A 23538-nucleotide genomic window follows, 5' to 3' on the forward strand; every position below is an offset into this window, starting at 1 on the left:
ATAGATTGGTTTGGTTTGGAAAGGACTTTAAAGCTCATCCACTTCTAACTCTCCTGCCACGGGCAGAGACATCTCCCACTGATCAGGTTGCTCAAACCCTCATAAACCTCATTGCTCACAGCCATTAAAATCAGCAAAGAACAGTTTAGCATTAAGGGTACAGCAGCAAAGGCAAAAAAGGGTGAGGTAGGTCTGAGCTTTTGTTCTCAGAGCCTTCATATGGTGATTTGCAGAGCCACCAGAGAAAGAAAAATGGAGAATGAGCATGAATTTGCAAGTCATACTCACAGAATCATAGAACGGTTTGGGTCAGAAGGGACCTTAAAGCCCATCCAGTTCCACTACCTGCCATGGGCAGGGACATCTCCCACTCGATCAGGGGCTCCAAGCCCCATCCAGCCTGGCCTTGAACACCTCCGGTATGGGGCATCCATGACTTCTCTGGTCACGACTCTCATAGGAAAACATTTCTAATATCTCATCTCAATTTCCCCTCTTTCAGCTCCAAAACGTTCCCCTTCATCCTATTCCTGCACTCCCCGATCAAAAGCCCCTCCCCAGCTTTCCTGGAGCCCCCTTTAAGTACTGAAAGGCTGTTCTAAGGTCTTTCCAGAGCCTTCCCCTCTCTGGGTTGAGAAGAAACAGTTGTGCAGCTTCAGAGAACATTATAACAAGACATAGATGCACACTGCATAGCACTATGATGTGCCCACAGAAACCGAATGCAAATCCTTGGGTTCTTATAGCCTCTTAATTGAAAGTGTACCCTTGCTTCATTTGTATCTTGAAGCTCAAGTTTGTAAATTATATAAGGTTGTGTCTTTATAAGCTTGAATTTCTCCTGTTGAGCAGCTGAGTGCCACTTTGCCCCAAAGATGCACAGTAATTAAACCCATCAAGACAAAAAGTGCAAGTGAATTAAAAGGAAGCCACGAGTTACAGAAATTGCACCTTTAACCAACAGTAAAGAAATAAGGAGTTGAAGCCAATTCTGCATGTCATTTTAATTCTGAATCTTTAATCATCAGCTTGCCTCATTACCACATACATATCTGTGCACCTCGCCAGAGCCACCACCAACCGTACGGCCACAGCACAAACTTAAATCTTTCATTTTCAGTCAAAAAGAAGCAAAAAAAACACAGTAGTTCTTCCTTTATTGCACTCCATAAAACTTCTTGTTATAATCAAGAAGCCAATAAACAGTAATAGTTGAATATTCCTTTAAAATTTATAGTTTAACTCTTAAAATAAAATTTATATAGAAAAGATATCATTTACAACCCATTCAGTAGTAACCAATCATTAAGTACCCACAAACAATATTAAATAACTTGTATGCAGCAGTTTCTTTATAGGGCAAATAGAGGGGAATATTTTCTCCTTAGCAAATATAATATTCCACTGTTAAAGAGCAATTCAAGTCAACTTTGGAGCAACTGTGATATACACAAATTTCTTTGAAGAAGCTCAAGATTCATGTAGTGTAAGAAGAGTATGTACAACCGTGTCCAGTGCATAGCTTAACAGCAGCATGTGGAAAGTCTATCATCTTGAATTGGCACACCATTACCTATAGGGAAATAATTCACCCAGAAAATACAGTGTATTCAGAGAACACCAGTGAGGCACAGCAAAACAAAAAGATGTAGTATAACTAGGTATGTGAGGAATAAATAGCGGGATTTTGCTCTGGAGGTCAGCAGCTTAGAACAGTAAAGACTTCGCCCTCGAAGCCATCTTCTGAACAAAAGGGCTCCTCCTTTCATCTGTTTAAGAAACAAAAAACATCAAATAAGTAATAATGAATACAGATGAGAAGAAGCTCCACCATAACTTCAGATTTCAGAGGCACTATAAACCTTTTGCCTCTCGTGCAGCAAAGGATGCCACAGCATAAATGATTCAAAGGCTAAAGGAAACAGCATTAATCAAAGGGGAGAGGAATAATGGATACAAGATATTTGTACAACGGATACAGAGGAGACCACAGATGATCAAAGGGCTGGAGCACCTCTGCCACGAGGACATGCTGAGAGCGCTGGGGTTGTTCAGCCTGGAGAGAAGTACTGGGAGGTCCCAGATCCCCAGAGGCCTTAAAAGGGGCTACAAGAAAGCTGCGGAGGAACTTAATACAAGGGCGTGTAGTGATAGGAAGAGGAGGAATGGCTTTAAATTGGAAGGGGGAATATCTAGATTAGACATTAGGAAGAAATTCTTCACAATGAGGGTGGTGAGACACTGGACCAGGTTGCCCAGAGGAGTGGTGGCTGCCCCATTCCTGGAGGTGTTCAAGGCCAGGCTGGATGGGGCTTCGAGTAGCTTGATCCAGTGGGAGGTGTCCCTGCCCATCACAAGGGGGTTGGAACAGGCTTTAAGGTCTCTTCCAATACAAACGATTCCATGATTCTATTTGTCCACTATGTCATTACATACACATACTAGACATCAAAATGCATCATTATATGCAAACACATTTTATTTAATGGCCACATGTGCCATATTTACAATTACTCACATTTCGATTTGGACATATATAATGTGTTTTACGGAATGGTTTACACAGGTATTTGACTCAACCCAAACAGAAAGAAGTTAAGAATGTTCCTTCAGTAAAATGTAGTTTCAGCAGCAGCTTGTAACTTTGAATGGGCGCCTCTATGGACCACCCATCCCCACGATATCCAACACAATAAAAGAGTGCTTCCTCACAGTCAGCATTCCAGATGGCAGATCATGCAAGCGGCTGCTCTGTGCCAGTGTTTGTGTATAAAGAGAAAAACCCAGTCATCCAGAAGGGAAACCCACACTCCAAGAACAAGAACAAATGAGGTTTGAAAGAAAGGTATAATAAAGGGAAGACAGAGAGAAGAAAGGAGCAGCACGAAGGAGATAGTGAGCTGTGCCATCTTCAATCCAGCCTGCAACTAGCAGTACACCATATGCATAACACTTTTAAAGTTACTTCTAATTCAAGTGTTTTAAAAGCTTTAATTTACTTACCTTTCGCACAACAACATGTTCACTAGGATTGATGATTAAGGCTTCCCTTTCCTCCTCAGTTTCCATCTGAACAGTGTAGTCGCTAGGTACAGACCTGTAACTGCTTACTTCAAATCTAGAGAAACATTAAAGGGAGATAACAAAGTACTGAATTATCTGCTCATTTAAAATACTGAATTAATGTGAAAACCATCATTTTGTATCCTTATGTTACTGGAGGAAGGTCCCCACAGAAAGCAGTAAGACTCAGCTTATGTTGCCAGGCCATTTTCAGCCTCTATTTACAATCTACTCTCAAGGTGTTTCATTTATTCAGAATAACCCCCATCATCACTAGCTGATGGAACAGTGACTTCCAGATGATGGTAGTGATGGACAATTTATGCAGGCAGATGGATAATGACATTTTACATCTATACAGTGGCTGTACTGAAGCTGTTACATGCAAGATTTTTTCCTAACTTGAAAGAAAAAGAAATCCCAAAGCCCATAACATTTTCTTGATCCACAGAGTTAGACGAAGCTTTTTAACATGCATTTTCATTGCTTCGGGTAATGTGGACCCATGAATGGGTTCTATTATTTGTTTGTTCTATTATTTGCTCAGAAATCTAACAACTACAGGAAAAGCTACCAGTAATCTCACTAAAATAAAATGCCAATAGAAAATCCAACACTGTTTCCCAGTTCTGTAGCACACTTTGCACTTACTCCAGGCATACTGTAAATGAAAACCTCAACACGTGTTCGTCCAAGGGGAAGCGGAAGTCAGAGATGGCTTTGGCTCTCTGAACATGCAGGTAATTTCATATCCACATAAGGGTTTAGTGCAGCACATATTTCAAAAGTATAAGAAAAAAATAAAGCAATATCCTTTACATACACTTCGTTCCAAAAGGAAATACCCTATGTTTTTGACAGGAGTATTTTACCTGTTACTTTGCTCCTCAGAGAGTCCAAGAGCCTCTTCTGCAGCTTCTCTCCTCCTCTTCTCCTCTGACAGTGTTTCTGTCAGCTGTGCCAGAGCCTGCTGCACTGACTCATACTGCTGCTCAGTCTCCGCAAGCCTGTGACAAAATGAAATCTGAAATCAATATTTTATGTACTTAAAAGAGTTAATTCCTTGTTCTTTTTTTTATTAAGGAATAATAATAATTAAGTCTTCATCTTTTTTATGATGAAGACTTAATTATGAGATGCTTTAGATATTGAAATAAAGTCACTAATAAGTATGTGTCTTTAGAAAAATAAACCATAAACATTAGCAGATAAAAAGAATTCAAGACTATGATTCATTTAATCCACTGTAAATACACTTCTTTTCCTTTTCCCCTAAAATGCCTCAGAGGGATAGAAAAGTATTACTTTCACACTTACAACGCAGCTGTCAGGAAAACAATATTGCTAATACATGTTCTCACTGTCCTGACCTTTTTCTGAGCTCATTTAGCTCCATATTGTCCATTTCAACAATAACAGCAGATCTTTCCTGTGGCGCTCCAGGGGGAACTTCAGCACTAGTTTCATCCTAGAAAATATTAAAAGGGAAAAAAAAGACAGGTTTTCTAGGTGCTAAAAATCTTTATTTCAATAAAGAAGCCACAAACACTACAAAGCAGTGGAATAAACCATTCTTTGTGCCATTTAATGTTTTAATTTCTGGAGATACAATTTTCCAAACCTGTGAGGAACACCATCTGCTGCAGGATTTGAAGGATACCCATACGCGACATAACATAGCAATCTCTGAACAATGCCTGAAGTGGATGAAATTATCTACACAGCACTGACCACAACCTCCTAAGTAATGCACCTATTCTACTAACAGAATCTGAGACAAAATATTTGCACCGTGCCTTATCGATATGCCAGTGCATACAGAAGTAGTAGAAAAATTCTGCACAGGATTGCATCCTTTTACTCACATTTGGGGACCTTGTTCCAGGCAATTAATTTCTACTTTATATTTGAAGGCCTCATAACTGCCTCTGATGATCTGGACTGATTATGGCAGCTCTAGCTGCCCAGGTCACTGCGACAGCCTAACATGCATGGCAGAGCAGAAATTCCTGGATGTGCACTAGGACTAGGACACGAGCAAGGCTGGATCACCAGTCACAGCGGCACCGATTGACTGAACCGTTCAGGAGGAATCATAGAATGATTTGAAATGGAAAGGGACCTTAAAGATCATCCAGTTCCAACCCCTCTGCCATGGGGGGCAGACCACGTCCCACTGGACCAGGTTGCTCAAAGTCTCATCCAACCCGGCCTTAAACACCCTCAGGGATGGGGCAGCCACAACTTCTCTGGGCAGCCTGGGCCTCCCCACCCTCACAGGAAAACATTTCTCCCTAACATCTCACCTAAATTTCCCCTTTTTCAGCTCAAAACCATTACCCCTCATCCTGTCCTTGATCAAGAGCCCCTCCCCAGCTTTCCTATAGGCCTGCTTTCAGTACTGGAAGCTGCTAGAAGGTCTCCCCAGAATCTTCTCTTCTCTAGGCTGAACATTATTTGGTTGTTACTGAATTACCAAGATAGTACAGGAAAACATTTTAAGAATTAAGAGATCACAAGGGAATAAGCTTACAGGTGTATGTGAGGGGTTGGCAAACGGTACTGAAATGCTAAACTGGTTATATAGAGCTCACTTCTGAAAATATTACTCAAACACCTTGCAAAATGATTCATGTCTGCTGCGAAATTATCACTAAACTTTGCTGATCTAATGACTGGTGACCATCCAATTATTTCTGCCATCTATAACCAATTCAAGATGATACTTCAAAACAAAAAAAGCATGTATAAACAGCTTCCTTAAATTAAAGGTCAAATAAAAACAGCTTTATGACAATGAAGACAGCTGCCTTCAGCCCACGGCAGGTTATCAGGAGTATTCAATAAGCACAACAAAAAGAATTTACTTTATTTTTAAAGCAAGAACTAGAGAAGCATAAGCACAGAATTAAAAAGAAATCTAAAACCTTTTCCATATCCTTGTGTACCTGAACAGTGCCTTGGAAAGACGTCACTTGCATGGTCTGATATTCCCTCTCCAGTCTTAAATAACGATTCTGCAAGTCAGTGTAACGAAACTGGTTATCTCTTAGAGTCTGTGAAAGAGCCTTCAACTGGGCAGACAAGACGGCGTTCTCTTCTGCTGACTGCACGACCTGAAGGAAATAAACATTTAAATAAATACAAATTAGAATTACCTCCTCCAGGAAATTACTTCACATTTGCGACCTGCAGTTGAAATCAACCGAGTACAAGTATCAAAACTTTTTGTCAAGTTCATAGTTTGGTAAGATTTAAGCATTGTTTTATGAGCAGCAGAAATAATGACACCTGAAGATTCATTTCCCCTGTCATCGACATGCCCAAACTCAGGGTTTTAAACACCAGTGCTTTCCTCCTCGTGCTTGCTATTACATCATCATCCAGAAAAAGACAGCATGCATAGCTGCTACTTCAGGACAATCCATATGGCCAAAGAAGGCTGGTAGTATGGAATCACAGAATCATAGAATGGTTTGGGTTGGAAAGAACCTTAAAGTTGATCCAGTTCCAACCCCATGACATGGGAGGGGCACCCTCCACTGGATCAGGGTGCTCAAAAACATAAACCCTCTCACCAGGCAGTCCAGGAACGCTCAGCAGCAAAGTTCTTTTCTAAAAGCAGACCATAATTTGGATCTCCATGTTACCCAAAGAGTCATCTTCACTTGTAGAAGCCTGAGATTCCTACATCTATTTCGAAGTTTGGTTCAAATCATTATTAGGTTTATAAAATGTTTGGTGAAGGAGTGAAAAGAGACACAGTGATAGATGAAAGGTAAACATAAACCTAATTTGGTTCTGACGCCAGGCCACACAAAGAGAAATACATGCTAAGGTAATTTCCAAGGACATTTACAAACTTTTGTGAACAAAACTGAACACAAACACACACACACACACACCCCATCTTAAGAGCCACAAAAGGGTTCAACAAATAATGGTGCAGAAACATTTATGAGGCATTTAAAATTTGGTATGATACCCAAAATCTTGGTCCAGCTAAGACAGACATCTGTGTCTGTCTATAATGAAAAACATTTCACTTGAAATAGAAGTTCAGCGGTGCCCCATTAACGTTTTCGGAATGCAGAATCAAATAAACCTCTCTCTGTCAAATAATAGGTCAGGAAAGCCTCACAGAAAAATCATGCCGACATTTAGTTTGCCATGTCTAGTCCAAGCCAACACGGCTGTTTTGAAGAATCTAAGTTTAAAACATTCTAATATTCAATTATACAAGAAACTGCCAATTCAGCAATATTTCCATGCTGATACCAGCTCAGATTCACATGGGCTGTTTAGGATCATAACTCTTGTTCTACATTACCTTTGAATTTATCTGCTGAAAATGCAGATCCTTCTGGTGTATCTCCTGAAGACAGCGCTGCAGTTCGCTTTGAAGCTGATTCTTCTCAGCTAAGATATGTTTAAAATCCTCCGGCACATTGGCACTTCCAGCGAGGGAGGCAGTTTCTAAAACCTAAAGAAGTATTAGCATATATAGGGTAAATGGTATAGGAGTTTTCTAAACAATATACAACTCCAACACTAAATATGCAAATGGACTACACAATAATTTCCTTTTCATTAGATCAATTCCTCCTCACAAGTTAATACCACATTTGCAAGAGAATTTATATTTAAAAACTTTAATGTTTTGAACCTAAACTCTTCAATTAAAACAATAAAAAGCTACCATGAAAAGGTAACCCAACTTAACTTTTAATTTGCAAATAGGGCGAAGCACACACACAAAAAAGGAAAAAATATTAAGAGCCAGCTGAATATAAAACACCTTTCAAAATTATTTTCAAACTAATAACGTAGGCAAAAGGAGCAGCTATTTTGTAAACATGTGTAAACATGTAAAATGTAAACATTTTGTAAACATGAATGTAAAGCTGATAGTCCATTTTGGAATAAAAAACCAGCCAACTTTATAATGGATTCACAACTTTGTCCTTCATTTCCTCTGGCAGGTCAACATTTTGATGTTCATCGCCAATAAGTTTGCCACGTCTAATGCTTTACAGAATCTATTTTCCTACTAAATCATGAAATAAAGACTTCTACCACATAAAATATTCCATAATAAAACAGACATTACTGTTCAATAGCTTTGATTCGTGATTTTAATCACAGAAAATAAACAGTGTATGAGACACAAACCTGACCAACTAAAACGTTTTTAATGAAATTCAAAGGAATATGGATCACTTCCTTTGGTACAGAAAAGGCAAATAAGAATATTATTCTAAAATAACGCTTTTCTTGAACCTTTAATGATAGTCTACAAAAGCAGACAGCGATCACCAGACAGGGTCTCAGCTGCTGTCCTTCTAAAGCCAGTATTTTGTTGCTGGCAGAAGCCAACTCCAGCCGCTTCAGGGAACGGGTAAGAACACTTTCATAAGGCATATCTCGCCGTTCTCCATCCAATTAGGTCCTATTTTAATCTGCAGTAACTACACACTGATTTACGCTCTGATGAATTAACTTTATTAGATCTTTAGAATTTATTAGCATCAAGTAAGCAAATTCTGAAAACCATTATTATCAACATAAACTGTTCCTGGAAACACACTGTAGCTATAATTTATCTGCAAACATCTTCACATTACCTGAAAGAGCATATCCTTTTACTACTTTTGTATACATGTCACTGAACATCTGTTCTGGATTTACCAGATGTGAAAGTGTAGATTCTCATTTTACTCACATCCTACACTAGGGTGGTTTTTTTCTCTCTCATTTCTTCCTTTCTTAATAACAACAATCCCAATCTTTCCTAAATTTTCTTCTTAGGAAGTTTTCTATATCATGCTTTCCACCTTTCTCCCTCGAAACACCTTTTGGTATTGCAGTGTAATACTTCATAAAGCTGAGGTGAAGTGTACTATGAATTTGTTACACTCCAGAATTACGTTTTCTGTGCCACTTTTCCTACCATTTCTTCAACATCAAATAACTTGCTTGATTAGACTGGCTTTCTAAAAAATAAGATATATGCAAGTCATAAGTTGTTGGCCTATCTGTTCCCCAATAATACCCTCATCACCTAGCCAAGTCTAAAACTAGATTTTAAGAGAAGGTTCACATCTAAAAAAAACTTATGATGCTTCTATAATTAGTGTAATAATCACTGAACTGGGCAAGACGGATCCAACTCGGTATTACCTATTGAGAGAAAAAAAAAGTAGGTAAAACACAGCTGCAGCACAGGCTGTCTGGCAGGTGATTAAGTCAAGCAGCATGCAAGGACTTGGTGACAATAAATACATTGTTGGCATCCTACAAGTAACAGTGCAGCACCCTATTCTCTATGGAGCAAGTGTGCTGTAAGAACACCTAACAACACCTGTGTTACAACAGTGTGAAGAGTAAGAGGAGTTAAGTCCACCTGTGGACATAATATGTTTCATCTCAGCTACTACCTGAAAAGAATTCCTCCTTGAGGTGCCTTAAAGCTCCCTATCCTCCTCTTGAGTTGAAAGAATTAACTGAGAAACCTGTAAATTGCACTACTTCTTTCCGTTTCCAGTACGTGTCTTGATTTATCAGCACCTGTTCTGCTGTTGAACCAAGTCTGAACTATTTTGTTATTATTTCTTTTACTTTCTTCATATTATATTCTGGATTTAGCTAACCTAAGATAGTCAATTACAAGATTACTCGATTAATCTACTAAGATTAGCAACTGACAACAAGCAAATACCATTACCTTAAAACATTACCACAACAAACTCCTTTTAAACTAAGAAGCAGTAACCATTATTGGTTCATGACCTTTACCTTTTGCTTCACAGCCATTTCATTCTAGTCGAAGGTGTCCATGCCCATGGCAGTGTGGTTGGAACTTCACGATCTTTAAGGTCCCTTTCAACCGAAAAAAATCTATGGTTCTATGATTTCTCTATGAAGGTGCGTTCTGTGGTTTTAGCCATTAAAACATACCACACCATAAGTTTTCTCTGTTATTTTATCAGCAGATGAGAAACATTATTTTATTTTGTTTAAAAGAAGTTGATTAATATGTCAGAGACTATTAAAAAGTGGTTTTAATAACTGCAGCTCATTTGCTTGGAATAGTTGCAACTTGCTGGTTTGACCCCTGACACACAGGTAATGCTGACATTGGTCTTCTACACTTCGCCACTATATGCCCTATAGTTCACCACTATATGCCCTATAGCAGGCTGCAAATTTAATACAACAAACTGATTAAAGTAGATTCATGCCTCCTGCTACATTTCATTTGTTTACCTTGACTGGGTAATTACTGCCAGTGGAGACAGATTTCTTCACAATCATGTCTTGTTGCAGCTTCTGTAGTTCTGCAATCTGCTGGTCTCTCTCAGCAACTGTGATTTGACACTGATTTCGCAGGGCCTGGGACTCTGAGAGGAGGAGGTTTTTTTCCATTCTGAACATAAAATACCAGACTGGATGTTAAATGATAATATACTCCATAGAAGTCAATGAAAAGGATAAAATTGCACTCATTGTTATTTCTGAAATAAAGAATGGTCTTTTTTGACCAGTTATATGCAAATATGGAGAACTATATGAACATTCCCAATACATGCTTCAGTTTAAAGACATCTGCTAAAAAGAAAACTGGAAAATAAAGCCTGGAAAGTGCCAACACGACATCTTCTTCACTGGCTTGGAGATCAGAGAAGTTCAATAGCTGTAAAGATACTATTATCTGTTAACGCAATAAATACTTTAGCTACCTAAGAAATAAGGTTGCACAGCAAAGCAGCTCCAGGTTGCAGCTGTATAGAGCTGCTCAAGACAGCAAATCTACTCTACTACAAGCAGACAAGTTCGAAAAAGAACACCCTACACTCAGAAGGCTGAAAACTAAGATACCAAATCTCCAGAAACCACTGTCATACACAGGCAGTATCATAAAGGCCAAAAAAGTAATTAAAATCCCTATGAACTCGATTTAATATATATATTTAAAGCTTGGGGGGGAAAAAAAAGGAAAAGACTATTCATGCTGTTCATTGACTGAATCTACAAGTTAAAACAAGGTTTGAATATTTCATGCTATCTTGCTCACATTTGCAAAGGTAAATGTGGGGCTGGCCTTCTGGTCTACACCCCCTCCTCCAAAACATTTATTTTCTTACACAGAGTTTAATTAGAGGCCTAAAAATTGCACTACAGGCAATAAAATGCTGTAAGACACTAGGATATCACCTAATGGCCTTGATTTCCAACAAAATTACCTTCACTGAATTGATCACAACATGCTTTTTCATTTCTAGAATCACAGAATCATTAAGGTTGGAAAAGATCTCTAAGATCATGCAATCCGATCGCCAGCCCAACACCACCATGCCAACTAAACCACGACGCAAAGTGCCACAACCACATGTTTTTTGAATGCCTTTAGGGATGGAGACTGCAATTCCCTGAGCAGAACTCATCTGCACAAGTTTAAAAGCTTGAATGAGAACAGCAATTGAAGATGACCAAATTTTGACCAGCCTTCACTTAAGTGCCTCATAAAAATGCCTTCTCTGAATCAAACCTCATGAGGCATTCTCAGAATGAGGCCCAAAGTGTCACATTATTCATTTATCACAAATGGTGCAAGACATTAACATTGCTGAAGTGGCCTTTTGAATCTACAAAAATAATGCTCAAATGTGAAATGCATTTAATTTTCAACATGTGGTTGGGCCAAATATGCAACACCTCAGATACCTCTTTTAAAATAGATATTTTTGGGAATATGTTCAGCCATAGCAACCATTACTCTAAGAAGAAAATATGAGACCAAGCTCTGAAATGTAGTTCCATGTATCCAAGTCACCAACAGAAGAGAAAACATTCAACTAAGACTGCTTGAAACTTTACATAAAGAGATCATTACATAAAGGCACACGGATAACCACAGACAAAGAAAATCAGATGGAAATTGATTTTGCACATTAAAGAAATATTCTACTTTCTGTTAAACTAGAAATACTTTTGGGTTTGTGTTCGTTTTATGCCAGGTTGTGAAGTCACTGAAGAATTCTAAGCAAGAGCCATGTATTATTTGCTAATTTTAACATTTATACCTTAATCCAGCAAGCTCATTCTGGTACGATGCAATTTCTCTCTCAGCTTCTGCTTGGAAGGCTTTTGTCTGATTCAATGCCTTCTCCAAATCATCAACCTTGGTCTTCAGTTTTGAGATTTCAACAGCTGCAAGGCTGGCTCCTTCTTTAGCCTATGTTTAATAAACATGATTAGCAAACAAATTAAAACTATAGGGTTGATGTTTTAGTGCTAGAATTCTAATTACAGAATAATGGGTTTCCTTCCTGTTTTAACAGGATAATTACCTAAACTCCCAAAACTGTAAGAACACCTCCTCCTCCTCTACTCACATAATGTTTTCTTAGCACTCACATAACTTACAAAGCTAAACTTCAGAATCCATAATGTCTCTAAGCATTAAAAAAAAACTTACAAAGACATGTAGCTAATTAAAACTTACCAATCTTTCCCTATTGTTCTGAGGCACATCCAAATTACTTTTAAAAGTATTTATCACATTGATGCTGTTGCAACCAATAGGAAATGAAGTTGTGCCCTGTTTTGCTTCAGAAGTTACCTTCTGATTGCTGAGTTCCTGCAGCAATTTGTCTCGGTCATCCTGAAGACTGGCCATAGCCTTGGAAAATGCTTCAATCTGATGAACATAATTCCCACACTCAGAGGAAAGCCTGCTAATCTCCATCTCACGACTGACTAACGTCCTACAGAGATTTTCAATTTCAGCAGCAATCTGATCAAGTGTAACCTTATCTGCAGCATCAAAACCAACCCGACTCTGAGATTTTTCTTTAAGCAAACTGATAAGATGCAGTTTAAAGCCATCCAATTCAGCTTCGAGTTCATCTCCTTTCTTTCTTTCAGTCTTGAGTTCAGAGGTGTATTTGCTCTGAAGTAGCTTTAAGTCCTCTATTACCCTATCTCTGTCATTTTGCAGAGCAGTCATTGCTTTCCCAAAGGCCTCGTTTTGGGACCTCAGCTCACTATTTTGAGATTGAACTTCTAATATCATTTTCTCTGCAAAACCATCAGGTTCATGTCCATGTTCAAGCGTCACAAGAGTCTTACTGTATTCCTCATCTGCATCTTTAGTATTTCTGCCTCTTGATTTCTGGGGTTCTTGAATCTTCCTCTGAAGATTTCTTCCATGCTGTCCACTGGATTCACGTTCTTTTTTCTGAACATTATCACTACTTAGCAGTTTCTCTCCAGATTCAGAAACAAGTTTCTCTTTATTTAATGATGCAATTAAAGACTCTAAATCATTTACTTTGGACACTAACTTTTTATTTTCGTGTTCTAAAGACACAGCAGTTTCCTTTTGCAGCTGATTGGAAAGTTGCAATTCTTTCATTTGTTTTTGAAGATCGTATTTTTCTTGTTCAAGGCTTTTAATCCAATCCAATTTCTGCTTAAGTAAGTCTTTCAGCTGATGGTCTTTCAGAGACAAAACTTGGTTAAGATCTTCCCTATACTTTATCAGCTGTGCACTTAGCAGTGCGTTTTCAGAATGAAGATCATCTATCTGATTGCGAAGTACCCTCAATTCTTGTTTCAAAGCATTACTCTCACTTGCGTTGCCAACTATAAGATTATCGCGCTGATTTAAGACATCTTGGTAAAGACGTTCCAGCTCTTTGTATTTAGAAAAAAGATCATCCCGATCACTCTGAAGCGACGACATCGATTTTTTAAAAGCATCTAATTCACTGGCAATCGCAACCTTATCTTGACATGCTTTGTCTGCTTTCATCTGGAGATTTCTCAATTCATTTTCCATCCTCTGACAGGACTCCTCTGACTGTTGTCTCTCTGTCTGCAAAGACCTTAACTGAAGTTCATATTCTTTGATTTGATTTCTATGTTGAGTTTGTACCTGAACTAGATAGTCAGAAATTTCATCACCTTTTGAAGAAATGAGTAAGGAAATTTCTTTGTCTTTATTATTTAGCATGATCTTCATTTGCTCAGAAATGGTAATCTGCTTTTGCAATTCAGCATTAATTTTTTCCTTCTCAGCCAGAAGCTGTTGCAATTCTTGTTCCTGCCTCGTAAAACTACTTTCTAAAGCTTTTATCTCTCTTCCTGCACTTTTACTATTCTCTATGAGGTGATTAAGAGAATTATTTTCTTTAAGAAGTGCTTGCAAAGCTTCTTCTTTTGACTGAAGAACACTCTCCAATTCTTGCTGCCTGTTAAAAAAAAGCGTATTTTCTTCCTTTACTCTGCAGAGCTCTTCATAACGTTGTGTATCAACAGATTTTTGCCTCATGTAAAGTTCATTCTTTGTTTCCTCTACCACGGAATATTTGATATTCAGTTCTTGAATCTGAGTCATTTTGTTTTTCAATTCATCCTGTAAAGACATTATCCTTTTGTTACTGTCTTCTAGCTGTTTCTCTTTATTTTGGATGGCCTCTTTGAAATGCATTTCCCAGGTTTTCATTTCAGTGACTACCCTGTCACGGTCATCCTGAAGAGAGGACATACACTTCGTAAAGGCAGCCAATTGTGCCAAAGCTGCATTCAAATCTGCTTGAAGTTTCTTGTTTTGAGAGTCCTTAACACTGATTTCCTCTTGCAAACCATTAATCTCACTAATGGCCCTTTTTTTTTCCCTCTGAAGGGCACCATGTCTCTCCTCTAGGTTCAAAAATTCTCTTTCATGAGCCGATTTTAATTGCTGAAGATTAAACTCCAATTCTCTCTCATATCCTTTCTTTTGAAATTGTAGTTCATCTTCCTTCTTCTTAAGTTCTTTTCTCCAATTTAGATTCTCATCTGTAAGCCTGTCCACTTCATTTTTCGCCTGATCCAACAACCTCATCTGTGAAGAAAGCTTTCCCTTGAGATGATGTATTTCTTCATTCGATTTTGCAAGTTTTTCTGACATGTTACTTAATTCCTTTTCAAATTTTTCACTTCTTGACTGTGACAGTTTCACAGATCTTTCCAAATCCAGAATCAGCTCCTGGAACTTGATAGAATCCTTTTGCAAATGGTTGATCTCCTGCTGTTTCTCTTTCAAGAGTTCTTGTAATTCTTTGGTTTTGTTTTTACTTCCACTATTATCCCTCTGAGCACTTTTCACTTTTTCTTCAAACATTTTTACAAGGTGTAACTGCTGTTCTTCTTTTTCTTTAACCACATGACATTTTTCTGCCTTTAATTCTTCCAGCTGCTGTAACAACAAGTTATTCTGTACCTGTGCTGATTTCATTCTGTCAGTAAGATGATCCACTTTTTTAACATGATTAAGTAACTCTGTCTCAAGAAATTCTCTCTCATTCTTTATTTTGCAAGAACTTTCTTGTGCATTTTCTAATTCTTCCTGTAACAGACATTTATCATCCTCCAAAATCTTTACTTTTTCATTTAGACTAACAATTTCCTGTGCAAGACTTTTACATTCCACCTCAAGCTTTGTTAGACAATGATTTTTATGGTCCAAAGATTTTTCAGTTTCTTGTGCTTTTTCTGAAATCAATTTTCTTTCTTGTTCTAAGACAAGCACATCTTGTTCTTTTTCAGAGAGTTTATCCTTTAACACATTAATGTCCTTCAACAGTGACTCATTCTCAGATAATGCGTCACTGATTTTAGATTGTGTATCATTTTGGTAGACTTCCATTTGAACCTGGAGTTCTCTCAAAGCCGCTTTAGTTACAGTGATGTTATTATGAAGGATATCATTTTCAGTCTGAATTTTCTCTAAAGCCTGCTTTAAATTTTCGGAAGTTTGTTTCAGCTGGTCATTTTCCTCCATTAGCTGGTAATTCTGATCAGTGAGTTCATGAAGACGATCCTGGTGTTCTTGTATCCTTGCTTCTTGCTCACGGATCTGCCTTTCTGCTTTACTTTGTAATTCATCAACTTCTACTTTCTTGGATTCACTGAGTTGCTTCAGTTGACCCTTAATAACCTCATTTTCATCAATGAGTTTTTGTAAACGCTCCTCAAGAGCTTCCTTCTCCGACTCTCCTTCCCTGAGCTTTTGAATAGCCTCTTGCTTCTCTTTTCTAGTGAGATCAATAACTTGCCTCATATCTGCTATTTTGCCACTGATATTCTCATAAGCCTGAAGAAGCGATTCATACTCCTGCTTTAATTCACTATGTTTAGCCTTCCATCCTGTTAATTCAACTGTCTGAGAATCTTTTAAGGTATTTAGTTGGAAAGAAAAGGCCTCTTTTTCCTGAACTATAGTCTCCATGGTGGATTTAAGACTTTCACATGCCGCAGTGAGGTTTTCATTTTCAGTCAAGAGTCTCGCATTTTCAGAAACAAGGCTCTCCTCTTCAGGCAATGGAGAAATAGTACTTGAACTTTGGTTTTCTCTACCAAGCTCTAACAAGTGTTCAAGCATACCTGCTTTGTTCACCAGCTCCTCTCTTTCCAACAGCAACTTATCAATCTGGTCTTTTAGACACTTATTTTCTCTCAGGGCTTCTTTACGTGATATCAAAGCTGCCTGTAATTTTCTTTGAAGGCGCTCTCTGGACTTCTCTTCTGCTACAGTTCTTTGGTCTTGTGGTTTAGAACCATTTATGTTTGCAATTTTTGTCAGGGGCTCTTCAATCATTTGCATTTGTTTCTGGATTTGACATTCTGTTGCTTCTCTCTGCTTAGTTTTCCTAGAGCAATCAGCCTCCGATGGTGAAAAAGACGCGCCTTTACCTTGTAACTCTCCTTGAAGAGAATTATTTCCTGAACAAAGTTCTCCCAGCTCTTTTTCAGTATTGAGTTCTTCCTTAAGCTCTTTGCATGACACCACAGGTCTACTCATCTCAGCCTTCTCACGGAGCACACATAGTTCTGTCACAAGTTTTTTGTTTTCTTCACTGAAATGTTTTACCTCCTTCTTCATATTAATCAGTTCCAAATCGGACTTTTCTAAACAACTCATAAGTTTCTCTTTCTCACTCTTCATTTCTTCAAATGCCGTTTTGTAATGATGGGCTTCTTCTTGGCCGTCCTTTATAGCTTTATTTAATAATTCCTTTTCCAGATCAAGTTTATCTTTGAAATCCATAAGTGAACAACGTAATGCTTCTATTTCCTCATTCTTTTCTGCAACCTCCTTCTTCACTTCAATCCTCAACCTCTGCAATTTCTCCTGGCTCATCATGCGATCCTCTTCACTTTTTTTAATAAGCACTTCTTTCTCATTATTCACGCATTCAAGCACTGTCTTAATGTTTACAGCTTCAGCTTCGTATACTTTCAGCTTTTTCTGTAGCTCTTTTATGTCCTCCAACAAGCTGCCCTCACATTGTTCCTGGTACTGCTCCTGCTGTTTCAAAGACTCCAAGTCGACGCTTTCTCCTCTTTCATCACCAAATTCACTTGATATTTTTCTCAACTCTTTCTTTAACATTTCTCTTTCCTCCTGAAGTTTTTCACAAGTACTTCTTAGTTCTTTTAATTCAGTGTCTTTACTTGTCACTGAAGTGATGTTTTCTGACTCTTTCAAGGATGTAACCCGAACTTTGCTTCTTGGCTTGTCCGATTCCAAGTTCTCTAGGTCAGCTTCTTCTCCCAGCACTGCCTTAGGTGAAGCCAGCTCTCTCCCTAGAGGGTACTTTTCTAACTGATTCAAGTCGAGTTCTTTACAGTTTGTTTGAAGAACTTCCCAGAGTGCTTTATATTCTTGTTTGAGATTCTCCAGGTGTTTCTTTTGTTCATCAAAATCTGCTGCAAGTTTTGTGTGGTCTTCCCGTTCTTTCTGAATTTTTTTAGTATCTTCTTTCCTGACCAAAAGCTCCCTCTCTAGGGCTTCTTTGTCTTTTTTTAATTGATTTATGATATTAATGTCATTGTTGGTGTCCAGACACTTCTTCCTGTCCCCAGCATGTAAATCAGGCTCTTCTGAAGTAAAATTTTCCAGCAATTGTTCCTTCTTAGCTTCAGATTTCACCTTTTCAAGAGCTAAAAGCAGACGAGAATGTTCCCCTTCATATGCACTTGTTTTTTCATCAAGCACAGACTGCATATGAGCAAGCATACAGTTCTTTTCCTCTAAAGATTTTAGGTTCTGCTCACATGAATTTTGTTTTTCAGCAATGATAACATTTAGCTCCGCAATATTGCCCTGAAGTTCCTCTAAATAAGAGGCTTTTGAAGACAAAATTTCAGTCAAATCACTCATTTTGGCATCTTTTTCTAAAAGTTGTTGCTTCAAAGTACCAAGATGAGTTTCCAAATCTTTGTTTTGTACTTCGAATGTTTTCAGCTTGTCTCTTAACTCATTAACATTCTTCAACAACTCCTCTGCTTTTTTTTGCTCTTTCTCTAGTTCTTCCTGTCCGCTCTTTTCTAGTTTTGCAACCTTTTGCATTAGATCTCTTCTTACTATCAATGCTGCCTGAAGTTTCTTTTTCAGATTCTCTTTTTCCTTGGCCATTCTCTCAAGATTAAACTGCATCTCCTCCTTTTCATTAATTAAATCTTTAAAAGCAGCTTCTCTGCTGCTTAAGGTAACTTGGCTCTGTTCCAGTTCCTTCTTACAATCCTCAAGTTCCTGCAATACTCGGCTTAGTTCTCCTACAGAACTATTATGAACAGTTTCAAGGTCTTGCAGTTTGGTATTTAATCTACTTCTCTCTTCGGAAAAATTGAGCATTTCATTAGACAGTGACTCCATGACCTGGGTAACAGAACAGTCCTTTTCTTTCAGTTGCTGGCTTAGACCAGAAATTAAATTCTTCTGCTGATTTACTTGGGTGGTTAAGTTTTCAATGAGTTGATCTTTTTTTCCCATTTCTTCAAGGAGATTTGCTACTTTGTTACCCTCAGAGTGCAGTTTTTCTTGACTGGTTTTTACTATTTCTTCTGATTTATTTATCTTGTCTTGAAGAAATTCAACCTGCTTATTTATTTCTGCAAAAGACTCTTCCCTTTCTTGCAAGAGAGACTGTTGTTTACATAATGTTTCCTTGACAGTGACCATTTCTTTTGACAGACATTCAATTTCAGATTTGTATTTGTACTTCATCTTTTCAATATCATTCTCCAGCAACTCCTTCTGCTTTTCAATGGACTGCATATTTTTTAATTCATCTTTCAAGGCATCTATTTCTTTCTGTTTTTCTAAAAGCACCAGTTGCAATTGTTCTCCTTCTGTTTCTTTGCTCAAAATAGTGGTTACCAGAGCAGATAATTTTTCCAACTGAATTTTACTGTCATTTAGCTGCAGTTCAGTATCTGAAGTCTGTGCTTTCTTTTCTTTACATAAAAGCCTACTGCTAAGTAATGGAGATAAGTTTTTAGTTAATTCCTCTTTTATAAGATCCAGCTCTTGCTGCAAAGACTGGATTTTGCTATCCTTTGATTTCATTTCGCTTTCTAAACTGCTCAATTGCTCAGTAAGATCACTATTTTGTGAAGTTGCCTTATTAAGTTCTGTCACCCATTTGCTTTCTGACTCAAGTAGATTTTTTTCTAGAGTTTCAAATTTAAGTTCTAATCTAGAAAGTTCTTCACCCTTCACACTAACCTGCGTCTGTAACTTCTCTTTTTCAGTCTTCATCTGCAGTTTGACAGCATCTATCTGCATTCTTGAATAATTCTCACTGGTTTCTAGTTTTCCATTGATTTCTTGGAGCTCTTCCAATTTCTTTTGCAAATTACTTTGAGATGCAGTAAGTCGTGCATTTTCAACCATCAGCTTATCGGCATCTTCTTGCAACCGATTTTTTTCTTTCTCTAAGAACTCCACCTGGCACCGCAGACTATCTATTAAAAGCGCGTTTTCATGGCAGTCTTGTGACGATTTGGAATTGACACTGTCCAACTCCAATTTCAAATTCACTATTTTATCTGCCTGTTCAGTGCACTTTACACGCAGAGACTCCACAGCCAATTCTTTTTGCTGTTGTTCTTCTTCCCATCTACCTATTTCGTCTAGTGCTTTTTGGTGTTCATTTTTAAGACAGTCAAGTTCAACTGTCAAAGAAGCAATTTTTTTCTGGTTACTATCAAGCTTATCATTCTTTTCCTGAAACTCCTTAGCAAGGTCCTTCATGGCTGTATCATTTTTCTCTAATTTTCCTTTGAGAACCTCAATCTCACTAGAAAGAACATTAACATTGCTATCTGCCAACTCTATACAGGCATCTTTCTCCTTTAAAGAATTAAGCAGACCAGCGATAACTTCTTCTTTTTTCCCAAGAGCTGCATTCAACTCAGTTTTTAGTTCATATTGTGCTTCAATTTTCTCCTGAAGAGCTAAAGAGGCATTTTCTTTCTCATGGACTAGTTCTTTAGATTTCTGTAGCTCTTGCATTAGTTCAAGTACCTGACTTTTAAGCTGAGAAATTAAATTTGTCTTCTCTTCATCCTTCCTTGCTTTCTCCTCCAGAGTTTTGAGGAGAGTTTTATTTTCCATAAGAGATGAATCCTTTTCTGATAAGGACTGGTCCATCTCATTTATTATGTTTTTCTGATGTTGTATGTCTTTTTGCAGATTCACCCTCACTTCCTCCAGCTCTATCACCTGTTTCTTTAAGACCTCACATTCATTCTCTTTCTCTTGAAGTTGCATCTTTAAATTCTCACTAGATAATGAAATATTGTTGATGGTTAAATCTTTTTCTGAAACAAGCACTTTTAACTGTTCTGCTTCAGAAGCTAAAAGCTCCAACTGTTTCTGCTGCAAAACAGATGAATCCTGCACCTCGGAAAGCTGTGCTTTTAAACCGATGTATTCATCTAGTTTTTGTTTTAAGAATTCATCCTTCTGTATAATTGAATCATTCAACTGGGATGATTTTTCTGTCACATTTTTAAGCTGATATTGAAGGTCAGAAATAACCTCCATATTCTCAGACAGTTGAACCCTAAGTAGATCTGACTCTTCAGATTTATCTTTTAGTAGCTTTAATTCTTGGACTTGCCTCTTTAATTCATTTTCTTTTTCCTGCAGCGTGTGTCTAAGCTGGTTGCTTTCAAGCCCTAGGGCTTGTATTTGGTTTTGCAGATCCGAAATGATTTGCATGTACTGCCCTTCTCCTGCCATTTTACTATCTTTCATTTGCTGAATCAAAGCCTCCTTTTCAGAAAGGAGACTTTCTTTTTCATCAAAGACAATTCTTAAGTTTTCTTTTTCAATCAAGAGGCCATCAATTTGGTCCTTCAGTGCTAAAATATTATGACTTTGTTGGGACAAGTGGGAAGTTAAACCAGCTACTTCATCTGTCTTTTTCATTACCGTTACATTAACTGTTTCAATGTCTGCTTTCAATTTTTCATTTTCTAGAGCTGCCGTATGAGCTTGTTGCCTTGCTGAAGTAATTTCAGACTGTTGCTGTTCCAACTGCGACTGAAGAACTTCGCATTCCTGTGACTTCTTGCTCAACAAGCTTGTACAGTCCTCCTTCTCCTGCTTAAGCACACCCATTTCTTTCCTTAAGAGCAGCAGCTGATTGTTTAACATTGTATTTTCTTCCGTTTTTTCAGAAACCTGCCTATGAAGCTTCTCAAGTTCTGAACTTTGACTTTTTAAAGTTAGGTCTCTTTCCTCTACAAACTGAGATAACTTAGTTTTTTCATCTTTAAGATTTTTAAGTTCATCCTGCAACTCTACAATACAAAACTTACTCTCATCCACTGCCTTAAGCAATGAACCATTTTGAAGGACTTTCTCTTCTAGAGACCTCTTTGCAGCTTCAAAATCCAAAGTTATGCTTTGAATTTGTTCCTGCAGTAGTAAGTTATTTTCCTTACTATGGCTGAGCTCTTGGATCAGGCTACTGCATTCAGATAATTTATCATTGAACATTTCTTCTTTCTTTATTTCTTTGTCTCTAGCATCCCTCAGCTGAATGACAAGTGATTGCATTTGTTCATCCAACTGTTGTGTCTGTTTCTTGCTTTCACACAACTGATCAGCTAGAGTATTACATTCCTTTGTTTTCTCCTGCAGCTGTTCTGCAACGGAATTTTCTTTTTGCTTGGCAAATACTGAAAGTTGTTCAATCTCTTTTGCCAGAGTGTTTTTATCACAGTTTAGTACTGAAACAGTTTTTTCATACTCAGCAGTGCTAACAGATAACTTATTTTCTATTTCTGCCACAGCCTGGATTTTCTTTAACAATTCACACTCTTTCACATCCAGCAGTTTGGACAAATTCTCATTTTCACTGATTAGCTGTTCCTTCTCTTTTTCCAGCATATCTAGACTTTGTTTCAGATGTTCATTTGCTTTTATTTGCTCTACCAATTTTTCTTCTTTCCCTGCAAGATCTGCCTGCAATTGCCTATTAGCTGAAGCTTTCTCTTGTGTCTCTATTTCCATCTTGTTAATTTGTTTATGTATTTCATTTAATTGGTTATTAAGTTCTTTGCAACATGTCTCTTTGGCTTTCAGATCTCCAGTTAATTTAAGTTTAGTCTCTTCGTGTTGCTGCTCCAAAACCCCAAGCTTCTGCTCTAATGAAATAATGAACTCTTGTTTCTCTTGTAAGTCTTTTGTAATTGTTTCCTGATGCTCAGTATGTTCTATAAGCTTCCTAGATAACTCAGCCAACTCTTCATCCTTTTTAGTATTTTCCAAAACCAGTTTATTGTATGAATCTTTAATTGATTTTAACTCATTTTCAAGTGTCTGTGCTTTACTCTCTTTCTCTTTAAGCAAATTGTTCCATTCTTCCTTTAGAGTATTGTTTTCCTCAAGCTGAGATTTCAAATATTCAGTTTCTTTTCTTTGTTTATCCTCTGTTTCTCGTAGCTTTTGAGAAGATTTACTAATTTGTTCTTTCAGCAAAGTAATTTGTGACTCACACTCTGCCAGTTTGTTATGGTATGCGACACTGCTGGCTTTGATTTCAGAACGGAGATCCTTAATTGTTATGCTGTTCTCGCTGCTTTGCCTTATTAATTCCTCGTTTTCTTTGGCTTTAGCTTCATTCTCAGCTCTAACTCTTTCTAGTTCTAGTCGCATTGTATTAGTTTGCTCTGAAAGGACAGACATCTTCACACTTGCATCTCTTATATCAGCTGTTTGTACTTCTTTCAATAAATGAGTTTCCCTTTCAGTCTTTGATAAAGTCTCTTCCATCCCTCGTAATTCTTCCTCTTTGCATTGCACTTGATGCTTCAGAATGATAACCTGTTCAGAATATTCTGTCATATTCAAAGACAGGAGAGACATCTCCCTGTCTTTTTCTGCCAGGGCTTCTTTAAGATTATCAATTTCTCTTTCACATTTCTGGAGATCTTGAATAAGTTGAGATCTTTCCTCTAAATGGCTTGTATTCAATTTGTCAAGTTCTTCATTTGTTTGGTCCAGATCCAGCTGCATCGACTCTACCACGCCGTCTTGTTTCAAAGTCTAAACATCAAGAAAATAATGTTACAAGAGTACTTCGCACGTGTTAGAGGGAGAATGGAAGTTACAGTCCACATGTACAATGA

At 37.8% G+C, this 23538-nt stretch overlaps 1 protein-coding gene across 1 annotated transcript in view; it reads right to left on the reverse strand.

The window, feature by feature from the left end:
* Window positions 1-647: 647 nt before the first annotated feature.
* The window catches only part of LOC104062515 (golgin subfamily B member 1-like), a 50182-nt gene continuing 27291 nt past the window's right edge, over window positions 648-23538 (reverse strand). The window contains exons 21-29 of the mRNA XM_054067183.1: window positions 12569-23455; window positions 12147-12298; window positions 10330-10489; window positions 7394-7546; window positions 6012-6179; window positions 4434-4531; window positions 3936-4070; window positions 3004-3118; window positions 648-1769 (exon numbers count right to left, since the gene is read on the reverse strand). Coding sequence (XP_053923158.1) covers window positions 1611-1769; window positions 3004-3118; window positions 3936-4070; window positions 4434-4531; window positions 6012-6179; window positions 7394-7546; window positions 10330-10489; window positions 12147-12298; window positions 12569-23455 — 12027 coding nt within the window. The 3' untranslated portion in view covers window positions 648-1610. The remainder of the gene's footprint in view (window positions 1770-3003; window positions 3119-3935; window positions 4071-4433; window positions 4532-6011; window positions 6180-7393; window positions 7547-10329; window positions 10490-12146; window positions 12299-12568; window positions 23456-23538) is intronic.

This window comes from Cuculus canorus, chromosome 5 (genome assembly GCF_017976375.1).
Source record: "Cuculus canorus isolate bCucCan1 chromosome 5, bCucCan1.pri, whole genome shotgun sequence".
NCBI classification, from domain to species: Eukaryota; Metazoa; Chordata; class Aves; order Cuculiformes; family Cuculidae; genus Cuculus; species Cuculus canorus.